A 23,272-nucleotide genomic window follows, 5' to 3' on the forward strand; every position below is an offset into this window, starting at 1 on the left:
GTTTTGTATCATGACCTGATCTCTCTCTGTGTCACTCACTACACTGTATATACATTCTTCCACATCTCACACTCAGAACATTTTTATTATTTTTCTCCAAATAAAGCTGGCACACGATACTAACCATTTGGTGGTATTCTTCGGCTCTCAAAGGGGTTTAGAAGCATGGCACGCTTCAAATTCCAAGATGCTTTTTATGGCCAAACATGCTTAGAAAGGGCATTAGATAATATTTATGATGATATCCTTTCTTAAAATTTCCATAAAAAGAACCACCAAAAGTATTTTTGGTTTAATAGTCTAATGAATGACACTGCTTTCTTATTTAGGCTGGAAAAAGAAACCCTGTCTTTATCTATTCTTTCTCCTTTCTTTAGATAGTTACAAATATTTTGTAGTTTTCTGTAAACAGTATTTTACGGTTTAAATGTGGTTTGACAGTATGTGGTAACGTTCTGAGGATATCTCTGGTTTGCCAGGTTTTTAGAGCAGCGCCTCCATTTCCTTCTCTAACACCAGCATCACTGAGTCAGGCTTTAAAAAAAAAAAGCTAACTCTGGACAGCTAGATTTGATAGAGAAAGGAAGCCTCACCCTGCATTTGTGCCTAAGTAAGGATAACTCATCTTTCCCGTTCCTTTTATATTTTTTAATTTCGTCTTTAAAGTAGCTATATATATATTTAAAACCCAGGATTATATGCCCCTCTTGAAAAAACAAACACACACACACATATACCTCACTCAAAGTGCAAAAGAGTGGGCCTGGAAATACCCCCCTACTCCCACCCGTTTCTCTTTGTATAAAGTATAAGCTAAGCCTTAGATGGCAGTGTATTGTTAACAAGCTTCCAGGGCTAGCACTGGTATGAACGCCTGCAACATCTGCTGTTGGTTTCAAATCAGAGCATTCCTCCTTCAAATGTTCTATTGAGATGGCTTCGCAGGTTTTACTTTGAGTAGCTGTGCTATTTAGTATGGAAAATCCTCAGCATTAGGTATTTCTGAAGAAACACTTTGTTACAACCTTCTTTCAATTTTTTTTTTGTTGTTGTTAGATTTTGTAGTCACTATAAATCATTTCTGGCATTACAGTGTATCACTATAAGAAAAAAATGTAATACATTACAGGAAAACTGTCAGAGAGGAATTAAGGGTTTAAGAGTACTTATTCAAAATGTAAGTTTTCTTAACTAAATGAATAAAAGAAATAAAGTGAAATACCAACTATATTCTTTCTTTTTTTTTTAAAAAAAGGCCAAAAAATGAATGCCATTAATTAAAAGACACTACGTTGTATACAGAACCACAAATTTCTATAATCAGGCACCACGTTTGACTGATTCATTAAATATACCTTTAGGCTTAAATTTTTCCCCATTTTTCTGTAAGCAAAAATAAATCAAAGGTAAAATTATTTAATAAAGTACTGTCGTATAAATGTGATTCGCTAAAAATGCAGTGCTTGGTTCTCTATCTCCTTACTGGTTTTCATACAGACCAAGATAACAAGTTTCTTTTGTTCTTCCGAATGTTTCTAATTTTATTACTTTGCTTTCTGCTTTCATTCACTATTATCATCCATGTCATCATCATCACCTTCTGACAAGTCAAAGTCACTGAACCCCAGGGCCATGTTGACTTTCTTCCCCTTTCTCTTAGATGTGGTTTTGGAAGAATTCTGCTTGGCTTTCATGTTTATCTGCATCCCAGTATGCAGCACAGCTCCCGCTTTGTTCATTGAGAAGACATCCCCAAAGCCCATCAGCATCATGGCCTGCAGACTTTGGTTCATGCCATGTCCCTCCCCGTTACTTGCTGCTGTGATCTGACATGACATCTCTGCACTGTTTGACTCCTCTGTTTTAGATTCAAAGTAAGACTCCTCAGACATTCTTGCAGCAAGAGGCAAGACAAGCTATCAAAAGAGAAGAAAGGACAGAAGTAAAAAAGAGAAATTAGGACCAATTTCAATAAAGGAAATAGACACCACAAAATTAGTTGGCACTACACAGAAGGTAAATGATTAGTGAAACAAATGAATGCAGGGGAATCATGTGAGCATTGATTGAAATGCAGATTTGGCTCCAGTCTATCTACCATAATTTATGAATGGCAGAATGAATCACAACCAAAGGTTTGCAAAGTACCACAGCAAGCCAAATTTCAAATGGAAAGCAAGTTGCAAGTTTTAAGCCCTCGTTTTGCTTAAAACAAAAGATTACAGGATTTCTCTTAATTTTTCTCAATATCATTTTCACACAGAAACCTTTATTTAATCATTATATTTCGATAAAGATTCTTAGTAGAGGCTGAATCTCATGTAAAAAACCCAAGAAACCATGAACCAAAGAAGAAAAGCTTAGAAACCAAAACCAAACTTGTTGCCTTCGAGTCGATTCCAACTCGTGGCGACTCTATACGACAGAGCAGAACTGCCCCACAGGGTTTCCAAGGAATGGCTGGTGGATTCCAACTGCTGACCTTCTGGTTAGCAGCCATGGCTCTTAACCAGTGCACCACCAGGGCTCTGAAAAGCTTAGAGGAAGTGCAAAAAAACAGCTGAGTAGTCAATACAGTTCTAGGGATATCTGGGCCATTAACTACCCTTTTAGCTAGATTAGTATTTTGACTATAAACTAAAAATGAGCCTAGACTTCACTTGCCTCCATTTACTGCTTCTTTGGGCCAGGTCAGATATAATACTATTTATTCCACTTATGAAATAATTCACTAGTTGACAAATTCTACCACTTATGAAATAATTTGTGAACAAATTCTAGATCTATTCAGTCTCCAATATTTAAATCAAAAACAAGAAGGGAAACACGAGGAAAAGTGGGAGAAAGAAAATGAGTATTCATTTAGATTGTCACCTTTCTAGCCATTCTCTACTTAAACATTTCCATCTTCTAAAACAACTTTTTTTTTTTCTAGGAATTCTCTTTTTCAGAGTGGTTACAGACAATTCTTTTTCTACATTATGTAATTACTTTTAACAGCTAACCTACTCTCATAAAGGTTGGCCATATTCACTTCAGGGATAAAGCTGTCAGGATCTGAAAAATATTTTAAAAAAACAAACCAAACCCACTGCCGTCAAGTCGATTCTGACTCACAGCGACCCTACAGGACAGAGTAGAACTGCCCCATAGGGTTTCCGAGGAAAGCCTGGGGGATTTGAACTGCTGACCTTTTGGTTAGCAGCTGTAGCTCTTAATCACATCACCAGGGTTTTATATATATATATACCTGCTCTTCTTTTGAGAAAAAAGCAAATTAAGGGTTATAATTTTCCTGTTCTTTTAAAATATGGGTAAATTTTTAAATAACAATGTAAAAGTAATATAACTCTGGTATTATCTTTATACTTTGGGTGTAAAGATAATATTTAGGACCGATTTTCTAATCTTTAAAGTTTGAGCTGAGTTTAAAAAAAAAGGCTCATTCTATAGGAAAAGACTTCTGAAGTTGTTAGTTTAACAAGGAAACTTCATATAATTCAGTTAAAAAGTACTAGTTATATGGAAGAAAAAAACTGCTTTTGGTCCTTTAACATTGGAAACAGGGTATTATTTCCCTTGAAGCCAAACTTCCCAGCTTCTGCGAGTTGTCTTCAATTGTTAGATAGTCTTAGAAACTTTGTTGCTTATTTATTTTATTATTTTATAGGTCCTTCCTCACATTATGTTAGACTCTGAAGATTTCAACAAACGTCTCTCAAAAAAACATTTATCTTGTAACAGTGTAAATAAGAATTTATACCAAGCTACAAATATTATTAAAGAATAAACATTGTCCATATTTATGCACGGAGAAATCATCTTCCCAAAATATCTTTAATGCTTTAGTTTCACCAAAGAAAATCAGTGTCATTGAAATTAATTCCCTCTAAATTAACCATTTTTTTTAACAATTGTTCACACTTTCCCATAAGAAGCCCTTGGTCAATTCAATAATACAATTTTCTATGATGTAACATAAATGTTAAGATTTTATAATTAAGATGAGATTATATATAGAACACCTAAACCTCTAGCCACTTCCTTTTTAAAAGGTTTATTTTATCTTTCTCTCAGAAACCTCATTTAAAGTCAGCCAAAAACCGATGTGAGGATAAAAGAAAACAGCTACTTATAAAATACCTGAGCATAAACTTACTTTTCTTCAGAAACACCAGCAGAGGAGACACTAAAAGCAAGTACTATAAAGAAAGAAAACTTAGCACTCATAAGTAAAAAAAAGGAAGAAAGTCTCACTGAGATCTTGCTTCGTGCTGCCCATTGTTAGACGGGAGACCTCAGAGCAGGTCCCTTACAGAAAGTTTTCTGGAGTTAAAATGCAAGCACACCACCCACTGAGCACCCATGGTGTTTTATTATTTATTATACAACTACATTACTCATAGCACTAATATGTGCAAGGCAGCCCATGATTTCTTAGCAAAACTGATGCCAATAAACCAAAGAAAGGTTCTAAAGCATACCCTAATAGGTAGTTAGAAGTTTTCTTCTCATCGTACTACATTTAGAAAGAGTCGAGTCATGCAGTGCTTTATAGCTTAAGATTTCAATACACTTAAAAAAAGAAAGTCTCAGGCTTCAGAAGATGTGATATAGGGACAAGGTCATGTTCTTCCTGCCCCTAATCAGCTCTGGGAAAAATTGCTCTTTTACCCCTAAAATAATGCTTTTTGAGGCTTCTCATTGGCCTGTAGACAAATTCAACTAGAACAGGAAATTTCCCTCAACTGTCCTGAGGGCCTAGTTAAGTTCACGTGACTTATAAAATGTGGTATGTTTTTAATGTCTCATGATAATATAATTCAATTTTTATTTTGGGATTACCTGGATAACCAAAGTCATTTTTGGAAAGTTAAACCTGATAATAAACATTAAGCTTCATTGTATTTTCCTTTTTTGGATATCAGGTTGGCTCTCCACACAAGTTAAAAAAAGAGGCAAAAAGATTTTATTCTTTATATCTTGAAAAATACATTACAATTGGGCATTGGCTGATTAATGGAGATTAAGACTTAAAGACAGGAAAGCTTTTTGGAAGATCATGCAATGAAGGGCATTTAAGTTGTGTGTGTGTGTGTGTGTGTGTGTGTGTGTTTTGGTATAATAGCTATACAAACCACTGGCATTGAGTCAATTCCGACTCATAGCAACCCTATAGGACAGAGTAGAACTGCCCTATAGAGTTTCCAAGGAGCGCCTGGCTGATATGAACTGCCAACCTCTCGGTTAGCACCTGTAGCACTTAACCACTATGCCACCAGGGTTTCCTAACTACTAAAATGAATTTAAAAATATGTAACAAAGTTTACTTTAAATCTTACCATTATTTGTGGTTTTAAAGTGGGCGAACATTGCCCATTAAGTAACCCTGGGAAAAATAATTACAAATCTATACTTAATTCCCTCAAAATGCTAAATCATTTAAAACAGGGAAGAGTGCTGAAATTTGATTAGAACCCAAAAAGCCAAACCTGTTGCCGTTGAGTTGATTCTGACTCATAGCAACCCTACAGGACAAAGCAGAACTGCCCCATAGGGTTTCCAAGGAGCAGCTGGTGGATTCAAACTGCTGACCTTTTGGTTTGCAGACTGAACTCTTAACCACTGCTCCACCAGGGCTCCATTTGATTAGGCTTAACTATAATGTCAATATGTAAGCTCAAGGTTAGGGTACAAACAGTGAAATCCTCAAAAAAAATTTTTGTGCTCCTTTAAATATAAGATTTGGAGAAAAACCCAGATACTTCCTAGGTGTAGTAGATATTGAAAGCTTGTCCAGAGAGAAGTCTTTTTCCAATCTCTTTCTGCCCATGATTGTAACACTAAATTGAGTAAGCAATATTAATGCTCGTCATTGATATGTCGTGAGGTTAATTCTGTTTTAGCCGGAAAACTTGGCTAAGTCCTAACACATCAGACTTCTTAGACAACTAGTTGCCATGGTGCTACATTTATTAATTGTGATAGACTATAAAGAGTTAATCAGTATTAGGCACACATTCTAGGGATCTAACAGATGGTATGAAAATACATTGGATTTTGTTTTTGTAATTCTAATACACAAACACTCTGGCAGAGTTAACAGTTCTTAAGGAAAGAGCCAGAAACAGAACACACTTTTCTAGCATTTTCTTAATTGAAATCAGATGAGAACACCACTGGAGTATAAATGTGGGCTCTTTAATCCCCAGGCATAAGGCAGGGAAGAGGAGGTGGGAGTGGGAGTGGGAGGGAAGGAGGAGAAGCGATGTGCCATGCTCAGCCATGTCTTCTAAGTGCATTGGGAGAGACAGGGGGAAAGAAGTTAACCTCGGAGCTAATACTTACCGGGACGCTGGACTGCTCTGTCAGTTTTTGCTCCCACATTCTTAAACGTCTTTCTCGTTCTTTAAGCTCCTGCTCTTTAAAGCTGAGATCACGCTCCAGTTTCTTTAGCCTCTCAAGAGTAGCCTCGATTTCACACCTGCACAGGAATAACTGGTTTAAGCTTCAATTTTGCTCAAGAGAACTTTAACCAGAGAAGAAATCTTTCATATCCTGAAAAATCAACAGGTAGTTTCTAATTTGGAATAATATGTTCAAAATACTTCAACAAAGCATTGAAGGGCCACTGGGGCATGGCAGAAGCTATGGAGCTGGTCTCCTGGTTTAGCTACTTAATATTTAACATTCATCTAGCTCTTTACAGTTTACAAAGCACTATTATATATGATCTCATTTTATTCTCGTAACAGTCCTAAGAAACAGGTACTAATTTCATATTGTAAATGAGACAATGATACTCAGGTTAGGTAATCAATATCACACTGTACGTAGTTGAGATGGGACTTCAGCCCATTTACTGGCTGAGTTATCTGAGTGATCAATTGATGAAACTGATTCAGCTTCCTTAGCTGTAAGAGGCGGTGGTTATATTACATCAGGGCTTCCCAATTTGCCTGATACTAAGAATTACCTGGGAAGCTTGAAAAACAACAACAACAAAAACCAGCTTCCTAGACCCTCAAGTAGAACTCCTGATTCAGTAGGGCTCGGTGGGGCTTAGCAGTTTCCATTATTTAATAAAAGACCCAGGTAATTTTTACAGTCAGGCTAGTATGGCAAACCCTGGGCCATGTGAACTCAAGGTTATTCTGAGCGTTAATAATCTTTAAAGAAAGTTTCTTCCTTAGTCTCTATAGGCCAACTAACCTCACCACTGGGACAACATGCATAGTTACAGAAACTTGTCCCTCACAGAAACTGAAACTGGCAAAAAGGTTCAGCACAAACTTTTTTTCTCCTTCAGGGCTGTTGCAAAGTTTAAATTTATGCTTTGAAAACTGAAAGTTCTTCCCCTTGAGATTTTGGAAAGCCTGTGAGTACAGCAACAATGAGAAAGAGAAACCAAGAGAGCACCTGAGAGAAGGCATGGAGGAGAGGGTTGGGCTGGAGAAGGCACACAGAGAGAAGGATGCAGAAAAAGAAGAAAGAAAACGGAAATAGTGGACTATTGTAGATTAACTGCTCCAGGTGCCACTGAGACACACTGGTGTTGCAGGCTGCATAATCCTAGTTGAGGCTTTGACTATGGAAGGTAGAAGCCCCAGATCTAAGTTAATGAGTGTATGTAATCAAAGACTACCTTTTTATTTCTAGGGAAAGTCCCAGTAAGTGCACAGTTTAGTCCAACGTCTTTGCAGACGAGAACTAAAGGAATGAAAAAAAAGGTTGAAGTTGGTTCCGACTCATAGGGACCCTATGTACAAGCAATGATACCCCATTCCATGTCCTCTTCTGAATCCAGCTTGAATTTCTGGCAGTTCTCGGTTGATGTATTCGTGCAACTGCTTTTGAATGATTTTCAGCATAATTTTACTTGCCCATGAAATTAGTGATATTGTTCAATAGTTTCCACATTCTGTTGGGTCCCCTTTTTTTGGAATGGGTACAAATATGCATCTCTTCCAGTCAGTTGACCAGGCAGCTGCCCTCCAAATTTCTACAGACAAATGAGAACTTCTAGTGCTGCATCTGTTCGCGGAAACATCTCAACTGGTATTCCATCAGTTCCTGGAGCCTTGTTTTTTTTGCCAATGCCGCCAGTGCAGCTTGGACTTCTTCCTTCAGTACCATCAGTTCTTGATCATATGCTCCTTCTGAAATGGTTGAACGCTGACCAATTCTTTTGGGTACAGTGACTCTGTGTATTCCTTCCGTCTTCTTTTGATGCTTCCTGCTTCATTCAATATTTTTCCCATAGAATCCTTCCATGTTGCAACTTGAGGCTTGAATTTTAATTTCAGCTCTTTCAACTTGAGAAATGCTGACTGTATTCTTCCCTTTTGGTTTTCTAAAACCAGGTCTTTGTACATTTCATTATATACTTTACTCTGTCTTCTTGAACTGCCCTTTGAAATCTTCTCTTTGGCTACTTTACTTCATTTCTTCCATTCGCTTTAGCTACTATGTTCAAGAGCAAGTTTCAGGGTCTCTTCTGACATTCAGTTTGGTCTTTTCTTTCTTTCCTGTCTTTTTAATGATCTCTTGCTTTCTTCGTGTATGTGTCCTTGATGTCATTCCACAAGTCGTTTCGTCTCTGGTCATTAGTGTTCAATGAGTCAAATCTATTCTTGAGATGGCGTCTAAATTCAGGTGGGATATACTCAAGGTTGTACTTTGGCTCTTGCGGACTTACTTGTTCTGATTTTCTTCAACTTCAGCTTGAACTTGCATATAAGCAATTGATGGTCTGTCCCCTGGCCTTGTTCTGACAGATACTGAGTTTTTCATTGTCTCTTTCCACAGATGTAGTCAATTTGATTCCTGTGTATTCCATCTGGTGAGGTTCACGTGTATAGCTGCCATTTATGTTGTTGAAAAAAGGTTTTTGCAATGAGGAAGTCATTGGTCTTGCAAAATTCTATCATGAAATCTCCAGTATTGTTTCTATCACCAAGGCCATATTTTCCAATTATCAATCCTTCTTTGTTTCCAACTTTGGCATTCCAATCACCTGTAATTATCAATGCATCGTGACTGCATGTTTGATCTATTTCAAACTGCAGAAATTGGTAAAAATCTTCAATTTTTTCATCTTTAGCCTTAGTGGTTGGTGTGAAATTTGAATAATAGTCATATTAACTGATCTTCCTTGTATGGACACTATCCTATCACTGACAGTGTAGTACTTCAGGATAGATCTTGAGATGTTCTTTTTGACAATGAATGTGACCCCATTCCTCTTTGTCATTCCTGGCAGAGTAGACCATATGATTGTCTGATTCAAAATGGCCAATACCAGTCCATTTCAGCTCACTAATGCCTAGGATATTGATGTTTATGCATTCCATTTCATTTTTGACGACTTCCAATTTTCCTAGATACATACTTGATGCATTCCACGTTCCTATTATTAAGGATGTTTGCAGCTGTTTCTTCTCATTTTGAGTTGTGCCACATCAGCAAATGAAGGTCCCAAAAGCTTGACTCCAACCACATCATGAAGGTCGACTCTGCTTTGAGGAGGCAGCTCTTCCTCAGTCATATTTTGAGTGCCTTCCAACCTGAGGGGTTCATCTTCTGGCACTGTATCAGACAATGTTCTGCTACTATTCATACGGTTTTCACTAGCTAATTTTTTCAGAAGTAGACCAGTAGGTCCTTCTGCCTAGTTTGTCTTAGTCTGGAAGCTCAGCTGAAGCCTTTCCACCTTGGGTGACCCTGCTGGTATTTGAAATACTGGTGCCACAGCTTCCAGAATCACAGCAACATGCAAGCCCCCACAGTACGACAAACTGATAGACACATGGCAGCATCTGCTATGCCTCGTCAAACATCAATATTCTATTCCTTTTATTAGTGCATTTGAGATTTACAAAAGGATATAAATCTCACTATAGCTCTAAAAGAAAGGTGCTAGATAAGAAATCTTTCAGAATTATGACTGTATCATTAAATCCAAAATTCATTCCTGATACTTCCGACAAAAATATCATGTCCATTCACAAATAAGTTTGTTTTTATTTTTTAAGTGAAAGAACGAGGGGGAAAAAGCAGTGTGGGAATTCCTAGGTGAAACTTATGCTAAAAAAAAAGCATGAGCCATCTCCAGTGAAAGATGGTCACAGGGAGACAAAAGGAGGCAGCAGAGCTGGGCACACTCAGTGGTGAGATGGTGGTGGCCTGGGCTACTTGTTTGTGCAGTGCTGCTGCCAAGCCAGTCCCAGCTTTTCTGCCAGCAAGACTGATCTCACTGATGTTCTTTTTGATCAGGGTAAATGGCCAAGAAATTCTATTTCACTTGTAATTTAAGCCAAAGATTCATCTCAAGTTCCAGCTCTGGGAGCCCACTGTGATTTTGAGCCCTTCTGGAAAATAGATCAACAGTTAAGTAAGCTGAAAGCTGTGGCACAGAGAAAAACAAACATGGGCAGAGTAAATATTCTTCCTCAATCTGTCTCCTCAGGCCTAGCTTCCTAGCCCCCTCCCCTCAGTGCCCCAGGATCTGACATGTTGGAGGTTATATGCTATAACTGCAACCAAGACCTGGTGAACAGCATCAAGGCAGCTCTCCCCCTTGCTGTTCTCTTTCTTTTGGCTGATGCATTGTTTTGTATCACATGCAATGCATTTGTTGGTGCATTTATATATCTCTCTGTTATAGAAATATCGATTTTTAAGTATATTGATTAATGGAGATTATGGTTTTTTCTTAAGCTAAATCCAGCCAACTTTGACTTTAACTACCATCAATTTTCCATACGCCAAAAACAGGCATGAACTGAAAATCCATTAGAAAGAAACTTACTTTGAAATAAAAGGTCTATTTGTAAAAAAAAAAAAGGAGCTATATTATATAATACGTGATAACTATATAACATATATATTAAATTTCATACTACATATTAAATTACATGATTTGTGCTAACATCCAAATTGCAAAGATGAATGATTTTTTGATCTCCGTGCGTTGTTTTTAAGAAGGCATGTCATGGTGAGGATACTTTGATCACCAAGGAAGAACACAACCAACAAAATGTTTTGCCAAGAGTCACAGACCTGAACTTTTCACCACACCACCACACAGCTCACTGAGTGCAGATTTCCACGGGTCTGCAGGCAGCCACATAGGTAATGAAAACCAAAAGCATGGATGAAACATGGATGAAAGGAAGGTGGTACATTTTCTGTTTCTAATGCTCATTGCCAATACTGCTAATATGTCAGGAAGAGAAACAAGCTAAGGGTCTGAATGACAAGGAAATGTCTGAGACTCTAGATTTCTTTCCTATCATTTAAGAGGTCAAAGGAAAGAATCTAGTTTATGTGATTTTTTTGTAAACTAGTTTTTAAAAGAATTCTCAGAATAATAATTCATTACTTTTCTAAAACTAGATGTTCCATCTTTTAGAGGAAACTCTACCAGAAAACAATCATTTGCCAGAAACACCAGATCAGGATTGCAATCAGACTTTATCGTGATTCAGGTTTACTAAAATACACTTTGCACCTTGGTAACATGGTTTCAGACACAAGACAAAAGCTGGGGAAAGAAAAAAGCCATTTGAAGGTGCTGTCTTTTGTAACTTGGATAGATATAGACACACATTTGCAATATCCAGATGACCTGACAAAACATTTACTGCTTTTTGGCACTTGGCATATTAAAAGAGAGAATATTTTTTGCCTTAATCAAATCCTACAGTGATCATGGTCTGTAATATTTCTCTTAGATAAAAAGGGATCTAGTCAAGTGAATACTGTTAATGAGTAGTTGGCGTGACACTGGACACGAGGCGACTGCTTCCCTTTTACTAAAATACATCAATGCATTTTATCTTTTCTTTCCCATTTCCTACTACCCATCTTAATCTTGTCTTTCTTCTTGAAACTTTTTTTTATTTTATTGAAACATTTTAAAAATTAATTTAATTATTCAACTAATCTGGGTTTAAAGTAGAAAAAACAGAAAATAAAGATATACAAATATACAATAGTCTCCCATAACCCCATTACCCAGTAGGACACTGACCTTTTGATACTTTTCCCTAGGTATACATATGTACACATAAAAGTATATATTTCTTTGAAGAAAATGGAATTGTTCTAGACATACTGGATTGTAGCCTCCATTTTTAAGTTATTTATCATCAACAGCAATTCTTTTAATAAACACAGATGTGTACTATCATTAATGGCTCTACATTATTCCATATGTAAGAATATTATAATTTTTTAAAACCATTTCTCTTTTATTGCACTTTATGCCATTTCCAGTTTTACAATGTTAAGAAGAACAAGCATCCATACATTCTTGAACAACCTTCCCATTTATTTTCTTAGGAATAAAGTGCTAGAGGCAAAATTTCTAGAACTAAGGATATGAACATTTTTAGGGCATCTCATCAATACTGCCAAAATATCCTCCAGAAAGGTAGTATTTCCCACCAGCAATGTGTAAGAAAGCCTGTAACAGTGGATATTTTCACAATGTAAAATTTGGCCAACCCGATAAATGAATTATGTTCCTTTGTATATATTTGATTGCTAAGTAAGGTTGAATATTTTTTCCTATGTTTATTGGCCATTTGATTTCTCCTTTTGTGAAATGCCTTTTCATATCCTTTGATAGGATTTTTTAAATTAAAATGTTACTTAAAAAAAATTTCATTGTGTTTTCAGTGAAAGTTTACCCACCACACAGCAATAAAATGTTAAAGATGGCAATCCTTTGTCTATCAAAGTGGTTTTCAAGTGTGGTCTGGGGACCCATGAGACCTTTTCAAAGGATCTGCAAGGTTAAATTTGTTTTTCAAAAAGTTTGAGAACTGCTGATCTATCATACGGGGGGGGGGGGGGGGGAGTTGCAACAGTATGTCATTTGTCTTGGAAATGTATTTATGATGGGTGTTCCTTTTGACCATATAGAAGCTTTAAATTTTCATACAGTCAACTTTCCCCCTCTGTTTTCTGGGTTTTTTGATATATTTCAAAAGACTCCTTATCTCAAGGATATTAATAAAAAAAAAAAAAAATTAATAGTAGTATTAAAATCCTACCAATCCTTTGGATAAAAAATCAAATAGCATTTCTTCAGGGAATTATTATATCCTCAGACCAGATCAGGTTTCATGGTTATATACTCTAAGGCATCCAGTACTTCTCTGTCATAATACTTATCAAAATGGAATGAAGTAATTACTTGCATATTTATATTTAGTAGTTTATATTAGACACTGCTGCTGGAGAGCTCTGTGTGTTGGGACTGTTCAGCTCACCACTACAGCCCAACACCAGTAACACCAGTATGGTGCCTTTTGCCAGCAGAGGTTCAGTGACTATCTAAATGAACGAATGTAAGAAGTACATTTATCATGGCAAACTAACTTACATATTTATATTCTTTTGTATAAAATCATTATCATATTATTATTATCTCTTGTATAAGAATGTCTTTTTATAGCATTATTACCACAGTATTTTCTTCTTCCCCAAATATTTATGGAGCAACTTCTGTGTCCAAGGCACATTCTAGAAGCCGTGGGTACAGAGATGAACAAGGCAGACTATCTGGCCAATGAGACAGAGATTACACAACCACTGCAGAACTACTTACTAATTCCCACAGCTGTAAAGGCTATGAGGAGATGCTCTCAGAGCACACAGTATGGGGCCTGGTCAGGAAACACTGTTCTCTGAATGACCACAGGATCACGGTGGAGTGTGGGTGGGCATCAGGGGTGGTATGCGCTCAAACAGGATTAGTTTTAAATAGAGGAAAGTGAATCTGCAAAGACCCTAAGTGTAGAAAACGATGCATCTTTTGAAAGATTGAAAGAAAGCCTGAAACTAAGGATCAGAGTGGTGCTCCTGGGATGAGGCTGGTGAGGCCAGAGCACAAAGGGTCTTAGGAGTCAAGTATTTTGGGCTTTGCCCTACGAGTAATGGGAACTCACATATAGTTTTTAAAGGGGAATGGTTTGATTTAATCCGCTCTGATCTCTTCCTGGGAAGCCCTGGTGGCACAGTGGTTAAGTGCTACGGCTGTTAACCAAAAGGTCAGCAGTTCAAAGCCACCAGGTGCTCCTTGCAAACTCTGTGGGGCAGTTCTACCCTGCCCTGTAGGGTCACTATCGGTCGGAATCGACTCGACGGTAGCGGGTTTGGTTTTTTTTTTTTTTGGATCTCTTCCTGTGGAAAACATGTATTTCTTACATGTTTTGTTTCAATTCTTTTAGCTTAGAAAAAAATCCCTCATTGCTAGACAAAAGCTCAGTCTCACTTTTGTATCCCTAAATACAAATTAATTTAGCTCACTGGTCCTAGATAGATATTTCAAAAGAATAAAAGTCAATAAGCTTATTGTAAAACACCAATTAAACAAAGTCCAAAGAAATGTCTAATAATAGAAGTAAACAACTCTCGATTTTCAAAGTACATGCAGTACTCACTTGGAATCGGCAGATGGCGCAAGGTATCATGTTACTGCCATAGCCATCAGGAGCAGAGACGAAGTTACTTTAAACCTTCTGCTGAGTCAGGGGAGGAGTAATGTCAGCTCCCAAACACGCTATTTATATCCGTGCACCACGTGACCTGGCTCAAGCGCTCTACCTTGGGCTTGCTTTTTCCACTCACACAATTCCCTCATTATTAAGTTTGTTTTACACTTGAGAAGGTTTAATACGATTTATAACATTAAAAGTTTGTTTTAAAAAAAAAAGTATTTTTATACTCTTCCTACGTCCTCCATCAGCAGATACAGTGCTCTACAAAGTTCAAGGCAAACTGTGTTTTTATGTCCCGCTGGACAGAGGCCAAAGCTTCCTAACACAGTGTGTGTACAGAGAAATGTCTGGTAGCCATCTTTTGTCTCAGAAGATAGGATTTCCATGTTCTCTCCAAATACTTCCATGTATGATATGGCAACAAATGTAGAGGAATGCTCTTTTTTTGCTTACATATGAAATGGAACTTATTTGATCTCAAAAAAAAATCAAATTTCCAAGCTGTTCTTAGAAATTAGACGGTCATCAAGCCTTGTGGTTCTCTCCTTACTGACACTACTCACGGTCCTTTAGAGCTGAAGGCCATGACTCCAGTCAGCTCCCTGGCTACCTACCTCCACTCTGCCTTGTTGTGCAGGAATGAGTTACACTGGTCAGGGAGGCTAGTGTCATTTGACATGGACTCCAGGATCGAAATGATTTGTTTGAACGATGGCCGTTTCTGAGGAAGAGAAGATAAGTAATCACTTGTTGGGACTTGAGAACCTGGATCTTTAAGAGAAAATGTAGATATCAAAAAGCATAGTAATAAACTCAAATCACTATAACAAAATAAAACATAACACAATGATTTAGCTAGTTTATAACTATCAATTAGATAACTCAGGTTTAGGGAACCCTGTTCTTTACTTTCAATCGAGTCATAAGAACAGACTTAGATGTTTTTCTATCTCGTGGCCCAAGGTTAGGATGATAAAGGTTATTCTCTGTAGGTAGGCAGAGTACCAATTCTCCTTTGGGTATGACTAGACTCCTAAAAAGAAAACATAACCCCTTTAATAAAAAATATTTCTATGTGATAAAGCAAGTACTGTTGGCCCTCCATATCCCAGGTTCCACATCTGCGGATTCAACCAACTATGGATCAAAAATATTCAGGAAAAAAAAAGGTCCAAAAACCAAAACTTGAATTTGCTGCTCGCCAAGCACTACGCTGAATTCGCACGAATGAAGTGATGTGTAGGCATACCCTGCTGTAGCCTCCCACCATTTCACAGATCCTCGGCCTCTCTCCAGCACTCGCTGTTTGAGCATTGCTTGCCTCGAGTCTTGTCATTATTCTCTAAACAATACTGTATAGCAACTATTTATTTACATTGTATTAGGTATTATAAGAAATCTAGAGATGACTTATAACTAGCTTTTAGTGCTAAGAAACTGTAAGGTACTGCTCACTAGAAATTGGAAACGCAGTGGCTAAGTGTATTTCTTTAGCTAGCAGTAACTACACTAGTCTATCTCTTGAGATGCCAGCCAAGGTTGAGACAAAAGGTTAAAACAAAAATTGAGAAAGATAATAAAAGGATGATGCACATTCTCTCTTCATCACGCCTCATAATTATACCATTTCTGAACAAATTACAGTTGCAGCAATTAAACATGCATTTTAATTTGGGAGCACAAAAACAAGAAGGAACAATGTTGAGGTGCCTTGCTTGCTCTTAGGCATTGAGCGCTTTACCTTATTAAGAAAGGCAATTTTTCCATTTCTCAGGAAGATAAAGCTGGGGTATTTATTCTGAGTTCTGCCATTTTTCTGCTTGTCTAAGGGTGTGTGTGTGTGTGTGTGTGTGTTTTAAGAAGAGGGCATGAGTTCCCAAAGCCACTGATGCACATTAGGTCTTCTGATAGCCAAGAGAAAAATGCCTTAAAAAATGTGAAAAATATTGCTTGCCTTCGACTTTGTTCCCATTTTAATTTTCCACCATATGTCAGGGTGCAAAAGGAAAAATCTTTTAATTGTTTACACAGGAACTAACTATATCACAAATAATGCTTTTTCATTTTTCATGGAAAAGCAGCAGGAGAAGCTAATGAACTTTTAAGGAAAAATATTTTCCCCTATATTTAATCATTCTTGAAATAAGGTGAAACTTTTTTAACTGGTGATGGCAAGCATCCCTAGAAAAATCTAAATGTTATCATTAGAATATACTTTCAGATGGCAATTATCAAAGTGAACACTTAAAAAGAAACAATAATGTAGTATTTTGTGGTAATATTTAGTATGGGTATTCTGGTTACAGAATACAACATTTGTTCTAGAGTCTCACATAAGCTCCTTTGAAGGGTTTAGGTTCCTTTTAGTAGCATTATATAAGATTTATTTAAAAAAATTCAAAACTAGGGCCATTTATTAAGTATTTATATGTTACCTACTTGTTAACTTCATTTTATAGATCAGGGAAACTGGATTCAGAAATGTCTGACTTGTTCGGACTCACACAGGAAGCAAGTTACATAACCACACCAAAATAAATTTCCTGAGAGGTACATCTTAGTTCTCTCACCAGATATACAGAACAATTCGTGCAGAAATTGGTGCATTTGACCCAGTGGTCATGTTCTTAAATTATTACAGCACACAGCTGTATAATCTTTTATTACACAAGGGTAAGATATTTTCTATCAAATTCATAGTTTTAACTATTATTTTTTCCTTATTCAGAAATGTCACTTTAGAACATGAATCAATATTCACCCTTCCTTCTTTCTTCGATAAAATATTTTGACCACCTCACTGGAATGACCTCATATTTTCCTATTACCAGCATTCTCCTGTATACTCTTCTGCCTCTTCATTGCAAAAGAACGCTTTTCTATAGATGGGCTGAATATTTTCATCTATGTATTAATACCCTAGAGGTCTAAGAACTTAAAAAAAAAAGAGAGAAATAAAATATTTTAACCAACAATTGGTCTACAATGGTGGGTCCCTGGTGGTGCAGTGGTTAAGAGCTCAGCTGCTAACCAGAAGGTTGGCAGTTCAAATCCACCAGCTGCTCCTTGGAAACCCTATTGGGGCAGTCTTACTCTGTCCTATAGGGTCACTATGAATGAGAATCGACCGACAGCAACAGGTTTTGGTTTGGTATTACTCTACATACATGAAAAAATACATGCACAGGTCTGGCACCAGCTTCTGGACGAATTGTTATATATGTCTAGTGAGAAAAAAAAGATGTCTCTCTTAGGAGATTTATCTTGGTATGGTACTTCAGTCAATAACATCAGGGCACCTACTTTACTAAATTTAGTAAGGTGCTATGGGGAAACATATAAAAACTAGCTCTATTTCCTCATAGAGCTTGCAATCTATTTAGGAAGAAAAAATATTTAAAAAAATTAATGGTTTAAGGCAAGGCAGTAGGCCACACGGTAAGAGCAATGATGGTTTAGGAAAAGGAGTACTAAGTGTGGGCTGGGGTAAATGGAGTGACCAAGGAAGGCCTAATTCTGAAGTGTTCAGGAGAGAAAAGAAAAAAAGAGAAGAGAGCATGTTTAAGGTATGAAGGTATGTACAAAGTATGTCTAGAACAGATCAAATGAGAGGGAGAGAGAGAAAGCTATGGCCGAGTGTACAATCAAAGCTTACAGAGGGCGTGTACTAGTTTTATTAGAATAAAATGTCATGGATTTAGGAAATAAAAACCAACCTTGAAGTTTTTTTCATACCTCACGTGGCTGGAACATAAGATTTCTTTGGTTCTAAAGAAGGGTTGCTACGAGTTGGAACCAACTAGACAGCAAAGGGCCAACGGGTAAAGAAGGGCCAGCTTACTACACGTTAAAGACGTAACACCCCAACCTCATGGCATCAACACCAGGCCTAATGTCCTTGTTGTGTGAGGTACTTGTACTATCATTTAATTAATGAAACTTAAATATATATTCTTAGAATTTTAATTAATATGGTACAGAGTTTCCAATGAAAAAATTCAAAACATGCTTTGCATACTGAAATATAATTACAATTATAGAGGTCTAATTGCATAAATCTAATTCAGTGCAAATCATTTTAGGTGAAATTTTTATTTAAATATTAGATACAAAAATATCACCAGCATTACTGGTGTATGCCACAATGGACATATAACTGGCACAGTAGGGAAAGGCCAGTGCAATACCACCTTAACATATAAAATAAAACCTGTAAAGGCAAGTTTGCAAATAGTCGCTTATAGTTTCTACTAGATTAGTCACAAAGTTCAGGTATTTATTTTCATGCCTAAAAATCCCTCTATTCTGCAAAATCATACACTAAAAATATTAGGGTCTGAATAGGGGCAGGGAAAACCATTCAAAACCTATGCAACTTTGTCATAGAGCACTATTTAAACAATAACAACCCTAAATAAAAAAATATTAACACGGTTAAAAAACAGTTTAAATTATTTAATAAAAAAGAATACTAAGTAAAAAGGGGAAGACAGTTTGATGACCAGGAGTCAAAGCAAAGGTTGAGGCTGCTGGTTGTAAGGGCAAAGGCAAAAAGCACAAAGTTGGGGAGAACCAGCAACAAACTTCTCCAAGACAAAGTACTGTCCAGGCCACGCCAAAAAGGAGCATGTGGGGTAAATGGGCTTCACAGTACTAAGCTCCTTGCTGCACTTGGCTGCATTATCATACTTTGCACTCAGCTCTTCTTACTTGGTGGTGCCATGGGATGGAAAAAATTATGTATGAGTCAACATGAATTCTATGTTATATTAACATAGTTCCCATACATACCAATTTTTTATGAGTTATTTACACTACAGAAACACATTATAGAACAAGAGACTATATGTTACAACCATTCATACTTTTTGGGGTCAGGCTAGAACTGGGATTAGGGAAGAAATTCTACTGTTAAGTCATTCTCTTATGATCTCTATTTAAAAGGTTAGTTTCATTCCCTATATCTATTTCCATGAAAAATTGGACAGATTTGCACTATAAAATTTTAGTTCCCTTCTTGAACGTAATTGTTCTCTTAATTGAATGTTGAATCTATGAGTCTTTTTTATTTTTTGAGTTTTTATTATGGAAAGTTTCAAATATACACAAAAGTAAGAGAGGACAATATAATGAACCTCCAGGTCTACTTATCACTCAGCTTCAAAAATGATCCTGGCCAATCTTGTTTAATCTATACCCTCATCCATTGCCCTCTACTTTATTCTGAAGCAAATCCAAGACTACCCTATCATTTTATCTGTAAATATTTCCATATGTATGTCAGAGTCTTTTAAAATGATCTTTGCAGGGAAAGGAAATGGCCCATTCATGCTCAAACGTGATAACCACATGAAAGCCTAAGCTTTGGAGTTTCTCCAACTCTATTCTGACAGCTTAAAAAAAATTACTGAAACTGAACAGGGAGTACCTACCAGGATTCTCCAGAAGCTCTACTTTTGCCTAGTCTTTGGTTAGAAAGCCAATATGGTACAGGGGTTAAGAGCAGGGACTCACGCCAGACTGCTTGGATTCACATCCACCCCATTACTTACTAGCTGCATAACCTTGAGTTCATTACTTAAACCCATGTACTTGGGCTTCTTCATCTGCAAAATGGGGATAATAACAGTACATATTTCATAGGGATATTCTGAGGAATAAATGAGTTCATACACATAAAGTGTTTGAACTGTGCCTGGCATATAATACATAGTTATTTTTATAACATAAAGATGCAGTAGTTATTTTTATAACATAAAGGTACGATAGTTATTACCGAAGATTTAAAAAAAAGGACAAAATTATTTTTACTGAGTCGAGAATGCCAAAGGGCACTGTGAGAAGGGCCACTACTGAGTTTCTGGAGACCTGCGTAAGTAGATGTCAACAGAAAGTCCTAACGGTCAGCCAGGGGCTTGCAGAAACGGCAATACAGCCGGGCTTTGTAACAGACTTTATTAACCTACATTTAAAAACTAAAAGCCAAACAAAATTACAGAATCCTGAAAAAAAAAAAAGTTATATATATATATACCTTGGCATCAGCTTCCCAACATTGATGTAACAGTTCAGCAAAACTTCTGGGGCAACTGCTTGGAATGGTTAACCTCTACAACAGAGAAAGGGAAAACAAAACAAAAGAAAAACCACAGGGATTTAGTCATTGAGGCAAGGAAATGTTAACTGGAGGGTCACAAATGAGTTGATTTAATAGTATAAACGAGACATGAAATTTAAAGCTTCCAATGATTGACATATGAGAGAATTTCTGCTCAGATTCATAATATCTACTCTCTAATTTTTTTAAATATGCTTATACTGTACTTTTCCTTCAAAGAGGAATCAGTGAATGGAGAGATACCATCCAGTGCAACACAGTAAATAAAACACAGAATCAACTGCAAAAGAAACCATAGTGGGAAAGGGGTGCATTGGGACTTAAATGCTAAGTCTGAAACACGAAATTTATCACTGTACTTTTACAGGCAACTGTGAACTATGCAAGCAGGTCAGGTAACTGGGAAACCAGTTTATCTTTGGCAGTAGGTATACAACTCTGAAGACATCTTCAGCACAGAAGATCATAGAGATAATTTTGAAGAACTGTGCATTTTCTCATTGGTAAGTAAGATATTCTGAATGTATGTCTTAGTTTATCTAGTGCTGCAATAACAGAAATACCACAAGTGGGTGGCTTTAACAAACAGAAATTAATTTTCTCCCAGTTTAGGAGGCTACAAGTCTGAATTCAGGATACTGGCTCTGTTGTTGGGTACCAGTGAGTCAGTTCTGAGAACAGGGAACTGCCCCACAGGGTTTTCTTGCCTGTAATCTTTACAGGAGTAGTTTGCTAGGTCTTCCTCCCTTGGAGCCACTGGGTAGGTTCGAACTGCCAACCTTTCGATTAGCAGGCAAGTGCTGAACCATTTGTACCACCAGGGCTCCTTCCGGTGCCAGCTCTAGGGGAAGTCTTTCCCTCTTTGCCAACTCTGGAGGAAAGTCCTTGTCTTTTCTGAGCTTCTGCTCCTGGGCAACCTTCATGTGGCTTGCCATCTCTCTTCCCCCATTTCTGCTTCTTTCTGGCTTGTTTAATCTCTTTTATATCTCAAAAGAGATTGACTTAAGATACACCCTACACTAATTCTGTCTCATTAACATTACAAAGACAATCCATTTTCAAATGGGGTTATAACCGCAGGCATAAAAAAAATAGAGGTTAGTATTTACAAGACATATTCTGGAGGGACACAGTTCAATCCAGAACAGTATATGACCCATTAGGGCTTAGTTCTGGTCAAACCTATATACTGCAAGGATCTGATACCACACAGAGTATAATGTGAGCATGAACCCTGTTCTGAGAAGTTCTCATAGAACACGCCCCTGAAGGCGCAGTTTAGAAATCTGTGGAGGCATTTTTTGTCATAAAGACTGGAGGGTTGCAACCGGCTTTCATAAAGGGGAGCAGGTCAGGAACGCTAGCCATCCTTCAGTGCACCATGAAGTCCTGCAGGATCAAAATTCTCTCGCCTCCCACCAAATTTCAAATGCCCTACGTGCATTCATGTAAGTAAAACAAGCAAAGAGGTTTAGAGTTTTTTGAACCAAGAAGCTAACTCTGATTTACAAGTAAACACAGAGTATTTTTTGAACAATGTTAATACACACTGAACTTTCCAAGAATTTAACTACCAAATAAATCAAAAGCTGCTATTTTTTGCTTCATTCATAACTTCACCAAGATTTCTGGAAAATGTAATCTACAATAATGTTGCTCATGACACTGGAGTCTTAACACAACCCAGCCTCATCAGACTGCACTTGCAGCTGGTACATTCTACTTACCCACAGACGCAAGCATCTAAGAGGGCTTCCTTATCTCTGCTAGCGTGGTCATGCCTGAGCATTTACGCAGAACAACACATACTTTCTTTTTCCTTTATAATACAGTGAGAGCATTATAGTGACTTAAAAAACAATGTGTGTAGGTAGGTTGTGTTACCTCTGAATTTCATTTTGGGGGTGCAACGAGCATATTAACACACTTGTTTCAAAAAGAGCCCGGGGTGTGACAGGATTGCAGATTTAATCCACAATGCTGTTTGCCAGGGGAGTTCTGCAAATAAAAAGCTTAAAACTTAACTTAGCCGGACTTGGGGGAGGCTAAGTGTAAAACTAGAAAAAATAGCTCTCTTGGGGGCAAACTGACCATCTATACTTAGAATTACAGATAATCATAAATGAAAACAAAACAAAGTAAAAAGACAACACAAAATAATCCTCTCCCAAACCGGAGGCTACGTTGAGCACTTTTAAACTTCTACTCCTGTGATTTCATATAATAAAGCAAGACGTATTAAGCTGTATTATTATTTTACTGTAATGTGAAGTGCAAACCTTTTGATGAAGCTCAAAAGGAAAATCAGTTATTTACATTTTCTTCTAAAATATCAGATGGTTGGGGGTGGGAACTAACGATAAGTCTGTAATTGCAATTAGGCAACTGAATGTACTCCTTGTGCAACCAAAACAAGTTTCCATAAACATACGCACTTTTTAATACTACTTTGTCTCGACATTCTTCCAAGGGCCGAAACGTGAACTGATCATTTCTATCATCTATTTAGATGGCAAGCTTTTGAGATACCACATTCGAGACATTATTCAAGGAAACAATTATTTAAAATAATCTGACACGGTCAAGTATCACTTAAATCTAGACTCGGACACTTTATGTAAGGCATTATTTCGGTGCATTAAAA

General features: G+C 37.1%; 1 protein-coding gene across 5 annotated transcripts in view; it reads right to left on the bottom strand.

The window, feature by feature from the left end:
- Positions 1 to 23,272, bottom strand: part of MAP3K20 (mitogen-activated protein kinase kinase kinase 20) — a 206,603-nt gene that overhangs the window by 58,922 nt on the left and 124,409 nt on the right. For 4 of the 5 annotated variants that reach the window (XM_064286992.1, XM_064286991.1, XM_010602818.3 and 1 more), the window contains exons 9-11: positions 20,545 to 20,619; positions 15,125 to 15,231; positions 6,349 to 6,484 (exon numbers count right to left, since the gene is read on the bottom strand). In XM_064286992.1, coding sequence (XP_064143062.1) covers positions 6,349 to 6,484; positions 15,125 to 15,231; positions 20,545 to 20,619 — 318 coding nt within the window. Of the gene's footprint in view, positions 1 to 1,511; positions 1,917 to 6,348; positions 6,485 to 15,124; positions 15,232 to 20,544; positions 20,620 to 23,272 lie in introns of those variants that run through there. The other variant, XM_064286993.1, reaches the window with a different exon arrangement.

This window comes from Loxodonta africana, chromosome 6 (assembly GCF_030014295.1).
Source record: "Loxodonta africana isolate mLoxAfr1 chromosome 6, mLoxAfr1.hap2, whole genome shotgun sequence".
NCBI lineage: Eukaryota > Metazoa > Chordata > Mammalia > Proboscidea > Elephantidae > Loxodonta > Loxodonta africana.